This window comes from Colletotrichum abscissum (genome assembly GCF_030869225.1).
Source record: "Colletotrichum abscissum strain IMI 504890 chromosome Unknown Scaffold_24.1, whole genome shotgun sequence".
NCBI lineage: Eukaryota > Fungi > Ascomycota > Sordariomycetes > Glomerellales > Glomerellaceae > Colletotrichum > Colletotrichum abscissum.
The window spans coordinates 384988-398614 of NW_026850143.1; the positions used below are offsets into that span (position 1 = coordinate 384988).

The window sequence follows — 13627 nt, forward strand, 5'->3', positions numbered from 1 at the left end:
GAGCCCACTCAAGCATCCAGTCCGCGATATGGCAGATGGCAGCTCTGGGATTGTCGGTCTACATAACTGCTGCGTGGGAAGATCAGCAGAACACAACAAGATAATGGCGTGTCAAGCAACTCATCTTGGTGTTACACAGTATTATTGACCGATGGACCAAGAGGTATAACCCATTAAGTTAAGCTCCAAGTACTTGACCAAATTCTCTAGTGTTATAAAATCTATAAGTAGCAGAAAACCTTTCTAGGAAGAGGGCCTATCAAAGCTCCCGTACCTTCAGTAGTTAAACAAGAGTGTAAAGAGCAATGTAATAAGGCAGAAAAATGTGACATGATAGACTGAAGTATCAGCCAAGTTCTTAAACGAACACGGACTTGCCTATTTCTACTTCTCATCAATGCAGAACCGTCCAAAAAGTTCAAGATTGCCTTAGTGAATTGTACTCCTAAAAATGAAAGATTGAGATATTGATTTTTCTTTTTGTTTTCCAGAGTTTTCTATCTCCTTTCCCGTCGCAAAAGGGAGCCTTTCGATAGTAACAACTAGAAAGACAACTTTTGTTCGATGCCTAATGCCACAGGCAGCCTGGGAGTGAGGCACTGAGGGAGTGACATGAGGCTTGTGAGGCTACACCGAGACAACAGAGATGTGTCCTTAGGGTTGCACGCTGATCTCACGGCCACATCCCTCTGGATCGTGGCAAACGACCCAATTGGTCTGCCTTGCACAAGTCTCACTTTACAACTGCTATAAGTAGGATTGGCCATCCAGGAGGGTGTGTCAGCTGCACCTCTTCAAATCCTCCCTTGAGCTCCATGGTAAGGCTCTCAAGCCACAATTTGGCTTCCCTCCCAAATATTCATAAAAGCTTCGTTGACTGGTTTTTTGAATAGAAAACTCAACATCTACAATCCAGAACCGACGAATTGTGAAACGTGCTTCTGAGCACTCCCAACACAATGGGCATCGCAACGCCAGGTAGACTGGCCATCTTGGCTATATTTCTCACCTTTCAGATCGTCTATCTAGGCATAGAATCTTTCTTCCATTTCTTCTTTCACAAAAAGATGACCCGTCAATCGCTTCTACTCTTCCAGTACTTGATCGCACCCATATCTGTCGGCATTTTTGGGATAATTACTATCCCAATTATTTTCGATCTCGAAAAGGGCTTTGGAAAAGACACCTTTACAAAACCGCCTTGCCGAGCTGGGATTGATGCCGATATAGGAGGATATGGCATCCGCATAGCTGTCTGGGCACAAGAATTCGTCATCTTCTTCATTGCCTTGGCTGGCACATTCCACTCAAAGGTCACTGGTGCAAAGGAAATCGGCGCTGGCCTTATCATCACACACTTCTCGTTGGCTATTGCTGTACTTGTTCAACTGATCCAAAGTGAGAAAAAGCGCAGCATGCTCACCCCGGCGAGTGCAATCCTAGGTGCCATGATTCTCGACTCGCAGAACATGGCTCTTTCGATCATCCTCATCAACAAACAGACACTCGCATCCAGGTGGCAAGTCGGCATAGTGATCTTCTGCCAGGCCATGAGCATGGTGCTCATACCCATATTAGTTCGAGGATTTCTCGGTACACTCTCCGATACTTCCCTAACTCCGGATGACAACTGCAAATCTATCCAAGTGTTTTGGTGGGGAAAGCTACGGAACTTCTCCTACAACGACGACCTGTCAATCGATTTCAAGAGAGACGAACCAAGCGTGTTTTGGTTATACTACACATTCAGATGTGTTGTCTACATTCAGAGTAGCTTTCATGCGCTCATGAATACACAGATCTTTCACAAAGCCGAGAAGAACCCAAGGGACACTCTCAAGGGCATAACGCACCCATCTTTGGGCGAAGACCACAACGAGGTCTCGACTTGGCGAGGCAGACTTCGAGCTTGGCTTGGAGCACACTCGCAGGACATGAAATTTGCCCCATACCCAACAACGGTATCGCTCATGTACATCGTTTACGGACTTTTCATGGTTGCTGCAATGGCCGCAGCGGAGATATCGATCGGAGACAAAAAAGGCGTATTCAAACTAGAAGGCGGTCGAGCACTATCTGTTGGCCAGATCGTAGCGATTGTTGTCGCTGCTATAACAATTGCCCGTGGACTGTGGCTGTTCTTCATGTTGTTCATGGAGGGTGGAGAGATTAGGAACATTAAAAAAGGATTCAGATGGCCACTACACCTCCAGTTTAAGAACTGAGAGCATCTGGGGACGTGTTTGTGAGATCAGGATCAGCCGCTTGAAGTCTGAAGGACCATAGCATCGGTGGAGAGGGATAATTGCTACAAAGGGCCTAATGGTAATATTAATGGAAGATGACGAGACGCTCTTTCTTGTTGCTCGGCTAGAAATGGCTGACTAGGGGCTTGATTTGTTGCGGCATAGTTTCCATATGCCCACTTCGTGGGCTGTCCGTGCTTTCATACTAGACTCAGCCATAATAGCGAATAGCAGGAGCAGGGCCGATTTGTAGTTGACGAGAAATTGCACGCAAAATGTGGGGGGCTTGGTCGTGTGAACTGTGTTGTGTGTCAATTGAAGAAAAAGGGCTACTGCCGTTACTGTCGGAGGACTAGTCGAGAATTGCACTTAGGTATCGATAGTAGGTAAGGTACGGAGAAGATCCCGTAAGGATAAGGCACTTGAACTTGAAGATCTCCGTGCCGATGTATGGGAGGGCCCACTTCCGGCCGAGTTCGCGGGCCCGAGTGACACTTGCAGGCTGTTGAGCCACATCACGTGGTCGGACGAGCATCGGCCTAGGCTCAGCCACCCATTTCTAAGCGGAAGATTCGAGAAGGTAATGACAGCCGCAAGTCCCGGGCGAAGGTGGGGTCGGCGGAGAAAGCGACCCTTGGAATCCACGTCCAACCCATCGGCGCGGGTTGGCGGGGGTCCCGCGTTCAACGTCCACTGGAGTGGTGACAGCAGCGACCAAGTACTGCAGCAGCAGCAGCAACGTCGGAGGGTACTGAATCTTCCACTGGCACACCATATTGACGCCCCGAGGCTGAGCTGCAGCAGCCGGTGTGCCCAACGGCTTCTCCTCCACACCATTCACCGAGCCGGATACCTGTCTCCTCATCACCGAACCAATTTCCCTGACTGCAGTCCGTACGCCTCAGTACGCATTGAAGGTCACCCTCCTTGGCTTCTGCGCAGCCTTCTGTCTCGGTGTTCTGAGCCTCGACAGACAACTATTGGGCTGACTTCTGATTGAACGGCGAGACTCGCCAAGGTTGCACCGTTGCATTCGGCGTCTACTTTGCATCTTTATAATACGACTGAATACCTGTTCTTCCAGCCCGCCGCTGAACCGTCTCCTCCGCTTACTAGTTCCAATCCTTCAATATTGGACTGGGACTGTACCCTCCGAACTACAACTACACATTGCAAAGGGAACAACAGCATAATGTCGAGGTCAATACAGCTCAAGGAAGAAGGCAATCGCCACTTCCAGCAGGGCGACTATGCTGGCGCGGAGGCCCTGTATTCCAAGGCGTAAGCTTCACCTAAACGAATCCAGAGCCAGCCCCAGCCTGATCCACCTGCTATGTATTCCAGACAGCTAGACATGGCAATCGTATCGACTGAGAAGCTAATTCTTGGCCTATTATAGCATCATTGCCGACCCGAAGAACCCCGCTCTATACACCAACCGCGCAATGGCACGCCTCAAGCTCGAGATATGGGATTCGGTTGTGTCCGACTGTGAATCGTGTCTCGGACTTACAACCGACAACCTCAAGGCCCACTACTACCTCTCCCAAGCCCAGCTCGCCCTCAAGGACTACGATTCGGCCCTCACGAATGCACAAAAGGCCCACCAGCTTTGCGTACAGACCGGCGATAAGTCACTGGCGGCCATCACCGCTCAAGTGTTGCGCGCGAAGAAGGATAGATGGGATTGGATGGAGAAGCGGCGAACACGGGAAGCACGACACCTCGAAAACGAAGTCATTGAGCTGATGGAGAAAGAACGTGAACAAGCCCTTACGAACGCAATGGACGACGGGGAAAAGAGAGAGATTGAGGCTGAATGGGAGCAAAAGATCGAGATACTGAGAAGCACCTTTGAGAAGAGTCGCTCTGCCGAGGAGAAGAGACGTGAGGTTCCGGAGTGGGCCATCGATGACATCAGCTTCGGCATTATGGTCGATCCTGTACTGGTGAGTTAGTCTACTTGCTGCTTGCTTGCTGCCTACTAACACGCTCACAGACAAAGACTGGAAAGTCTTACGAGAGGGCATCAATCATGGAACATCTCCGTCGTCACCCCAGCGATCCCCTCACACGCGAGCCCCTACTGCCATCCGAGTTGAGGCCTAATCTTGGCCTGAGACAAGCCTGTGAAGAGTTTCTCGAGGAGAATGGCTGGGCAGTGGACTGGTAGTCTCACGGAGTTGAGCTTGCAAATATGTTGGCGGCACCCTCTGATTTCAATCAATTGCATAGCACGGCGTTCATGGTCTCGTTGGGCGCGAAGAATACCGAGTTGAATACGACTTCACAATCGCTACTCAGCGACTATAGACCTCGGGGAAGCTTTTCTCAGGAGCTCCATCAATACATACACAACCCCGCTCCTAAAGTCTAGAAGGGAACAAGAATGCAACCTGGCTTAGATGCTGTGATTATTTGTAAATAGACTAGTCTTAACGCATGACAGCACCTGAAAGCAGTTTCTGACGGAGCTCTGGCTGCTAGGATGTTGATGGTATTCGTCTTACGGGCCACTCAACCCTGAAAGCTTCAACAGAAACGACTAGCATGAAATCTTTGGACTAGCCTTGATCATCGCGTCAAGGTTAAGAGTAGTGCTCCCCAGTATTGTCCGTCGCTACAATCAGTCAACGCGAATTTAGCTGCGTTGATTGACTGCTACATGCATTCAAGGCTTGAACTGAAAGCTCCTCTGTGAAAGTTACTCACTCTTTAGGTTTGATGAGACAATAATCCCGCTCTCAAGGTTGAACTTCTGTCGTGTAAAACGCCTGTACTGCGGGTGATGCAGCGGTCAAGTTGCATTCCTCCACAGCAATCAAGCTCGTAGGCCGTTATTACGAAAAGCAAGATATCCCGATATAGAGGTAGGCATGTGAGAGCATGGCACTGGATCAGCACGCCCGTTTTGCCACTTGTGTGAATCATCGTGAGGCTTCCGGGTCGAACACGGATATGTACTTGGGCAGGGGGGAGAGAAGTATGTAAAGGGGCGCTACAGATGCGATGTCTATCTTCTCGCCCACAGCCAGCCTTCTCTTTTGTTTGACTCCTCAGGTCCTTCTTTTCCTCTATCTTCTCCTACAGTGCCAGAGTAGAATTGGATGGAGTCAACATCTTGAAAACAGAAGTTTTGCCCAGACTGAGCGAGACTCTGGCTTCTTCTGACCTCGCTCATCCAATTAGAGCACCAAAAGACTGGCCGTCTCGGTTTGGCATCAGGCGATGCAGTCTTCCGCCCACGGCCTGTTGCCGTCCAATAAGATACACAAGTGACAGTAGCCATCAGACCTTTCCTGCGTATTTCCTGGGTTACGAAAGTAGCCTAAGCCGCCAAGGTTGGGAGACAATCACACCAAGCTGTGCGGGTGCTTTTTCCGTCAAAATGTTCTTGAAATCTGTTTTCGAAACCACATTGATCTAGACCAGAGTAGAACATTGACACGTACCGCGACTGCTACTTCGATTTGAGATTGTAGCCAGCCAACCAGCGATAACTTCCTTCACCATATTGAAACAGAGTCTTTATTTGTGTCAGCCATGCCACCTCTACCCATAATCCCGACATCTAATCGATTTGGCGTTTCATCCAAGAACGAGCATCGCACAACGCAACCGACAACATTGTCTCAATCCGTGAGCCAACATGATACTGCTATGGTTACCAACACAAACGTACACGAGGGCAATGATCATAATTCGGAGTGAGTGAAAGTCGAGAACAAGCCGAAAAATGATTTGAATCCTGAATATGTGGGATGCATCTTGAAGCCCCCCGAAGCATTGCCCAAGGGATTCATTGATGGCCTACCCCAGCGAGCCTATCGCCATTTTTTCGTCATCAGCGAAGTTTCAGGCACTGGAGATCTCAAGATATGCATGGTAGGTCGAACCCGGCCAAGGGAGGACACAGGACTTACACTAAGTTCCATGGCCTGAGATCACCTCAAATTGTAAGGCCAAACAGAAGAAAATGCGAATCAGAGGGAGCGAGGAAGAACGCCCCGAGTCTGCGGAAGAGCTTGTGATCGAAGGCACTTGTCCTCTTCAGGTCAGGTCTTGGCTCAAAGTTGAAGAACGATATGGAATAAGCGCTTTGAGGTGGGCTAATTGCGCCGAAGATCTTCTCGTAGCGGGATGCCGATTGTCTGTCAAGTCGATAAAGAAAGTCAGGCGGGCCGATATCAACTAACATGCTCCTGCTCAAGGAGTCAATGCTGGATTTAATCGTTCTGGTTGATTAAAGTATATAATATGCTTCCATCGTTCTTGCCTGACCCAAAATCCATCGTCTAAGCTTGCTCAGAACTACATGGTTATCTTGATTCTTAGCTACACTTGAAGCCTATTCAGTTTGTTAAATACAGCGCATTAATGTCGGCCATCATTGCAGGAGGTGCACCACAAAATCAAGCTACGTAGATATTTGTTGAATTTGAGCTCATCTTCTCGTAATGAAATCATGTCATCGTAAAAGAGATCTACATGTTGTTCCAATGTCATTGGATAGTGCGAGGTGAGACACACAAGCCAGATTTATGACTTGAGAGGAGGAACAACAAGTTCGCTCAAGAGAATCACCTCGAGGCTGGTTCATAAAACCCGTGGTTTTGTATCGACATAAAAGAGCTAAATCTTGCTAAATGCTATTTTGGGTTGCATGTACATGGGCCGGGGTAAACTGAATTCCGCCCCTTGAAAATAAGCGTGCTTCATGATCATCATTCCCTCTATGCGGTCGTGCCCTTGATAATGTCGGCAGCCTAAAATCAGAATTGTTAGCGGACGACCTCAGGTACGGCTCAGAAGCGCTTGATGATGTTAACTAGAGCTTACCTTCTCAGCAACAGCATAGACTGTAGTCATAATGTGAGTGGCAGGAACAAGAGGCATGATGCTAGCGTCAACAACGCGGAGTCCGCTGATACCATAGACCTTCAGGCTGGCATCAACGACACCACCCTCCTCTCTGGCGCCCAACTTGCAGGTACCAACGGGATGGAATAAAGTACCACTCTGTTGGCGAACGAAGTCGGTGATGGCAGCGTCAGTGGTAACGTTAGCGCCAGGAACGACCTCGAAGGGCTGAAGGGGCTTGACGGCTTCGGTGCCGGCGATGGTGCGAGCGAACTTGACACCCTCGACCAAGAAAGAAACATCGAGGGGGTTCTTCAGGAACGCGGAGTCGGCGGTGGGAGCATCGAAAGTGCTGGAGGAAGCAGCCTTGAGGGAGCCACGGGAGTAGGGGTGCTGAAGACCGAGAACAACAACACCATCGGCCCAAATCAACTCGAGGAGTGCAGAGTCGGTGGCGGTGAGACGTTCGTTGAGGACCTTCTGTTGTGCCTGGTATCCCTTGACCACCTCAGCGGGGGCGCCTGAAGGCAAGAAAGTGGTTCCATCCTGGGCGGACGCCTCGGAGCTGAGGGTATCGACAGCCTTGGAGTATGTCGAGAGCGGGAGGAAAGTGAGGAAGTCGCCGGTGGGAGAGCTGAGAGGGCCGTTCTTCTGGCTGTCGTACTGGGCTCTAGCCTCGGCGGCGAAGGTGGCGTTGCTTTGGAGCAGAGAGCCGACGGGCAGAGTGGTGTTAACTAGGGGTTTCAAGTCAGCTGGCGTCAGGACAATCTCAGATTAGAAGTTTCATACTGGTGTTAACAACAGTCAGCATCACGTGGTCGTGGAGGTTCTGGCCGACGGCGGGGAGATCGACAACAGTAGGGACGTTGATGCTGGTGTGCAGAGCCGGGTCGCCAATGCCGGAAACCTGAAGAATCTGGGGCGAGTGCAGAGCTCCAGCAGCCAGGATGACTTCCTTGGCAGCGGTGGCAGTTTGCGCCTGAGCGCCCTTGCTGGCGGCAAACTGAACACAACATCAGCTGGATAATTCCATTTGAAAGGCTGAGCAGCCTTAACTCACCTCAACGCCCGTAGCCTTAATAGCATCCCCTGAACCGCTGGTGACAACCTTGGTAACCTGGCGTCCGGTGAGAAGGTGGAGGTTCTTGCGTCCAGTGAAGTTATCGTAATAAGCCTCTCTGGCGGAGGAACGAGTGGAGGAAGTCGGGTCCTGGTTGTGAGGGCAGAAGTAACCTCCAATCGGGCTACCGTTGGCCTGGTCCTTCGCAACGGTGATCCCAAGCTCCTTAACAGCGTCGATCATGAACTCTATTCAGGAGGTTAGATCGTGTCCCTAGACATTACGATGGTTTTGAGTAGGAGAAACGCAACTAGTTGTAGGCCAGAAGAAAGGCGAGTAGGTGACCTGCATCAACCCATCGGTGCCGTGAGCAGCATCATCAACCTGGACGCCCCACTCAGAGACGATGTCGGCCTTCGGGGGTGTGAACTTCTCGTTCTGTAGGGTGAAATAGAGTTAGATTACCAACACGATTTACCTTCACGATTTCCACTAGGGGACACAAGCACTTACCTTCTTGAAATAAGGAAGCAAAGAATCCCAGTTCCATCCTGTGGCTCCGAGGCTTTCCCAACGATCGTAATCAGACTTTGAGCCCCGGTCGAATACCATGCGATTAAGCTTAGTTGAACCTCCAACAACTCTTCCCTGGGGAATCGAGACAGACCGGCCTCCAAGGGCGTCGTTTGCGGCGTAGGTCGTGTTCCAGTCGTACTTGGTTCCAACGGCGCCGCCAGCCAATCCAGGGATCTTAACGTAATCCTCGCCCGCGTCACTAGAAGTCATACGTCAGAACATGAAAATTTTGTTAGTCCATTTGGGCAATCTCACAGATCACCAGCCTCGATAACAAGAACAGTTACGGCTATGCCAAGTCAGTTATTGATTCGTTGATTGACGCTTTAGAGTGTTCTGCCACTTACCAGGGTCTTCCGAAAGGCGGTTAGCAACAGTAAGTCCACTGGCACCGGCGCCAACAACAATGTAGTCGTAGCTCGGCAGCAAATTTGTGTCGTTCTGTCGCTTGAGACAGACTGAAGGAGAGGACGGACGAGCAAGCGCTCCGAGGAGCGGCATTGCTGCCACAGCCACAGTCATCTTCACGACGTACGCCATGGTGACTAGTGTCTGAGTGGGACTTTAAGAGCAAAGGAACGAGTGTTTGTGCGTATGTACAAAGGTGTAACGAGTGAGTAGAGACGCAAGATGTTGCAGAATTGTACCTCGACTCGGGACGACCCGATATATGATTTAACAGTCCCCTAAAGATGGGACTACTTCGTCTGATAACGACCCTCCAAGACTTCGAATTTGCCTGCTATTGATGCTGCCGGTCTTACCTGCCGATTGTGAACTCTCTTCCCCACAACGGTCAGGGGAAACAAGGCAGCCGAGAGACAAGCGCTGCTCGCGTTAAACGACGACATATTGGCCCAGACCGAATAACACCTACGGATCCGTACTTGCTCCAGTAGAATGGACAAAAGAAAGACAAGGGGTTACGGGAAGAGCATCAGGGGAAAGGAGGGGGGCAAGGGCAGGGTCGGATAAATGCACACAACATCCCTGGCTCTATCTGAGCTGTCTTGGGTGGCGCAATATCTGCAGCGTGTTAGCGATTGCTTGCTCAGCAACAACAGCTGTAACTGCCACACGTGGTTGACAGGCCAAGTGGAGTAGAACCGGTTTCTGGGACAGGTCATCCGGAGATTGCAGCTAGGAAGCGGTTGCGAGAAATGTGCCGATGCATGGTTACTGAATCATTTAAGGTTCATACTGGTCGAAACGTCGAACAAAAGCGTCAATTTGGCCCCGCGCGGTAGCTCGTCTAGTCACGCTGACCAACTATCTCAGCTGAGCTCAAAGGCGACGATACAGTCTTTTAGGGTTGATTGAGCCAAGAGGCTGTAAAGTGACCCTCGGTTGTCTCGTAAGGTCTTGATGTACGCTACAGTAGCCCATGGCGATCGGGGATGATCGCCGGTATCCAGATTCGTCCCATCGCCGAATACAATCCCTAAAAAGGATGCGCGGCACCCCAGACAACCCTGGTTCCGCGATTCAGATGCAAGGAGCCCCAGTCTTGTGCATCCCAGCATCCCTCTCGATTCCGTCCCTCCTTTACACACGTCCCCAGAGTCGGCAGGGTGCCGGCGCGAGCGGCAAGAGACATTTTTCTTTCCCACTACTCTGTACTCCACAACTTGTAAGTCATTGTATTTACTAACCTGCCTCTTTGGTGTCTGACACTGCCTCACGGCCACCAGCGAATCTCAAATGCCGTGTGTTTCGATAGCACAGCTCCTAAGACATATCGCAAACTATTCGCAGTTAAACTTGCCTTGTTCAAGTCATGTGTGTATTCTTAGTAGATGAATGACATCTATTGAGGCTTGGAAGAGGTGGGTGGCTTCTCGCTTAGGTTACCTTTTACGATTGGCGCGCCAGTGTCTGTAAGCAACCCGCTACATCGAATCTGTAGAGAAGGTCGAGGAGACAATAGGTACATGCGAGCCCCATTGAGACGTGAGCACCATCGCGGATATACGACTGTCTGTTCGTCCAACGGCTGGTTAGTCTTCTTCTATTTTACCTAGTGAAATGGACGCATTTGAGACATGGCGCAGCACCGATCCGCTAAACCGATGGCGCTAGGGTATTGGTGCGCGTGTTCTCGCGATTCACAACGACTAGCTCACAACGCGGTTTACTGATCATCTTGTCTGTCTCGCCGCAAAATGACAGTCGGTGATTGACGCCACAAAACGGGTAGCACATGTGAAGTTGGCCACCCCCGCGATGTGGTCGATGGGATTATGCAACCTTCACTAGATCGTCTTGCTGCATGCCACCCTCCCCTCGCACGTACGAATACAACTTCCTCTCAAGCCCTGTCATTTGCGTAGCTAGGGGTTACATCCACTTGGCCTAATACAGCGAGTCGTTGGCTTGGAATGTTCTAAGCGTCATTCGCAAGCTACCTACTCTACAACGCCCCCAAAAAGCACTTTGAGCTTCCAACGGCACGTATGGGGGACTAAACTTTGTCGCTTATGTTAGTTGCCACGTTTTGAGCCGAGGCATTAAAACGGCCCAGGCTTGCTTGTCGACCAATATTCAGCGCCGTCAAAGCCGACCTGACCTAACCTTCCATCTACTGCTGTCAAGTTTACGGCATACCACGACCGTTCAGGCCCATCTGTCCCACATTACACGGTGATTTGCAGGCTCGTCTCGTTGAGCAAACCAATCTCGCTGAGACTCGAATTTGGCTTGATTACATAGACATATCAAGAGTGTTTTGCGATGAATCATAGGACAAGAGTTAGAAGATGCTTCAACTCTTCCAAATACATTCTAGACCTGCAGGTCGGGACGGTAAACTATAATGAAGGTTGTTTGACACATGGACTTTTCTAAGACTTTAGTTCGGTGTCTAAAAAGCTCGTGATGAGAATTCGATTTCTCGATAGAAGTCTAGAAACAGTTTGGATGAACTTACGAGGCTCCAGTGACCAAGATGACTGACTTCCAAACGTGCGACTTGGTGCGAGTTTCACCTTTCACTCAAGCTAAGTCGGCGACCTGCCGACCTGGCTGAAGCTGACGAGGGTGGTCAAAGCATCACTGCAAACAGGTTACTCGGGCAACTCAGTATCCAGTGTTCTGGCATGCATGACATGAAGATGCCTGTCAAGACTCGTTCATCTGAAGCCTCTAAACCCTAAATCAGGCGGCCAATGGAGTCGATAACTGGGGCAGTATCACAAATCAAGCCTATAAAAACAAGCGCGACATGTGAGGCAACCCGAGAAGCTGGTTCAATCTATCGCATGCAAGGGACTATCATAGCTCGACCTTCTATTGTCGCGGTCGCAAGCCAAGGCTCCCAAGAGACGCGGACGCGGACATTAGTTGCCTTGATTGAGGGTCTCCTGCAACATTCCCCTTTTTGCAGCGTGACCTCGCAGGAGCCGCAACTGCCGGATCGGCCGACACCCTTCTGGACGCAATCCCACTGGTTCGCCAAGATCAAGTATTGATGGCTGATATATGGAGTACTCCGTACTGCCACAATCTGCTGTCATGTTGGCAGAGGATTTGATGTCATTTGAAACTGGAGCTTGCAGGCTGCGGCCCGGTGGGTTCGGGATTTAATGTTGTCTCCATTTAACAGGCGCAATGAGGTCACGTAAGGAAAGTCTCCGCTTCGTTAATCAATGACATCTCTTGAGTCTTGAGTCTAGGTAAGTAGCAAAAAATGCTTTGCCGAGAATTATCTTGTTCAGGTCGTCCCAAAAGACAGGAAGCCACTGGCCAACTCCCTAGGCAAAGGCATCGAGAAAGCCCCTTCTACAAAGAATAGGGGTATTCTGCGACAGACTTGGCCTGCGCAGCAAGGACATTGGATTGCGCAGCAGTTTGAGGGTTGCTCAGCCCCCGCATGTTCTGCCCAGTTAGAAGCCCCTTCAAGTTTCTAATGTTGATTGAACAAGGGAGTACTGTTTCCTGCTAGTCAGATTTAGGAAAGTCTTAGAACATACGAAGCCGTACAACTGTAATTCCATGATCCTAAGGAATGACCTCAAATTCTAGGCCCTCGTAATAGTATCTTTCTCAGAGTTTCAATTATGGAACCTAAGCGCCGGAGCTCGGCCTACGAGCGGATGCCGCAGGTGGACCCGAAGCATTGCCGGAACCGCGGGGCTGCCGGGGCCCATCGGTTACACGTAGGTTCACAGACTTTCCCAAAAAGGAACTCGCCGTGATGTGTAAGTGATGTATAAGAGATAAAAGAGCAAAGGAGGGGGCATGGCTTTCAGCATTCAGCCCAACCTATGGACCTCATGAAAGCACAGCTTGTATGTGATTACTGATGTGGTGCGCCGCACTCTAGCGGCGTACTCTGGCTGGTCGAGAGGAGGTAAGACTTGCCTCGGGCTTCGTCGGCTAGGAAGCTTGGAGCTATTCTTTTTCTTCTGCTGGTAAGCCTTCAAGATGAATCTTGTTACTTCCATCAGTTTGGGGCGGATGAACTAGCTTGAGTTGTCCTTCCACGCACCCAGATCCATTTGGCATATACTATCCCTCAGACATCTCTTACAGTCAGAAAAATACAGAGTTCTGGCCTAGCGCGATGCTGGTGTGTCTCATCACGATATCATGTCGAAGGCGAGCCGCGCAATGGTCACAGAATTGGTAGCCATGATGCTCTCCGCAACTTAATTTCACCTAGCGACTGCAACGCTGATAGTCATGGCGCCCGGAAGCTTGATCGTCGGGATACGACTGCCGGCCTCTAAGGTCCAAAACCAGTGCCGACTTGAGAGTGTCACCAAGCCTGATTTCGGCCTGCGCGGGTGTCGCAATACCTATTGCTCAAGTTGGCTTTACTGAGGTAGGAGTATGCACGACCAAGGCTCGTGCGGGCGGCCATATTCACCTCTCCATCATTTTTAGT

The 13627-nt window shown here is 50.3% G+C and overlaps 4 protein-coding genes across 4 annotated transcripts; 3 read left to right on the forward strand and 1 right to left on the reverse strand.

Annotated features, from left to right (window-relative positions):
- Positions 1-1067: 1067 nt before the first annotated feature.
- Positions 1068-2225, forward strand: CABS01_09803 (uncharacterized protein; the record flags this gene model as incomplete). The annotated part of the gene is made up of 1 exon (XM_060543159.1): positions 1068-2225. One exon carries the CDS (start codon positions 1068-1070, stop codon positions 2223-2225), a length of 1158 nt encoding a protein of 385 aa, XP_060399857.1.
- Positions 2226-3438: 1213 nt separating this feature from the next.
- CABS01_09804 (U-box domain-containing protein) lies at positions 3439-4419 on the forward strand (the record flags this gene model as incomplete). The annotated part of the gene is made up of 3 exons (XM_060543160.1): positions 3439-3527; positions 3646-4195; positions 4246-4419. The coding sequence occupies 3 exons, from the start codon at positions 3439-3441 to the stop codon at positions 4417-4419; spliced, it is 813 nt and encodes a 270-aa protein (XP_060399858.1).
- Positions 4420-6128: 1709 nt separating this feature from the next.
- On the forward strand, positions 6129-6441 carry CABS01_09805 (uncharacterized protein; the record flags this gene model as incomplete). The annotated part of the gene is made up of 2 exons (XM_060543161.1): positions 6129-6131; positions 6208-6441. The coding sequence occupies 2 exons, from the start codon at positions 6129-6131 to the stop codon at positions 6439-6441; spliced, it is 237 nt and encodes a 78-aa protein (XP_060399859.1).
- Positions 6442-6979: 538 nt separating this feature from the next.
- Positions 6980-9282, reverse strand: CABS01_09806 (GMC oxidoreductase; the record flags this gene model as incomplete). The annotated part of the gene is made up of 8 exons (XM_060543162.1): positions 6980-7012; positions 7086-7840; positions 7896-8109; positions 8167-8414; positions 8478-8604; positions 8680-8941; positions 8998-9031; positions 9090-9282. The coding sequence occupies 8 exons, from the start codon at positions 9280-9282 to the stop codon at positions 6980-6982; spliced, it is 1866 nt and encodes a 621-aa protein (XP_060399860.1).
- Positions 9283-13627: the final 4345 nt, after the last annotated feature.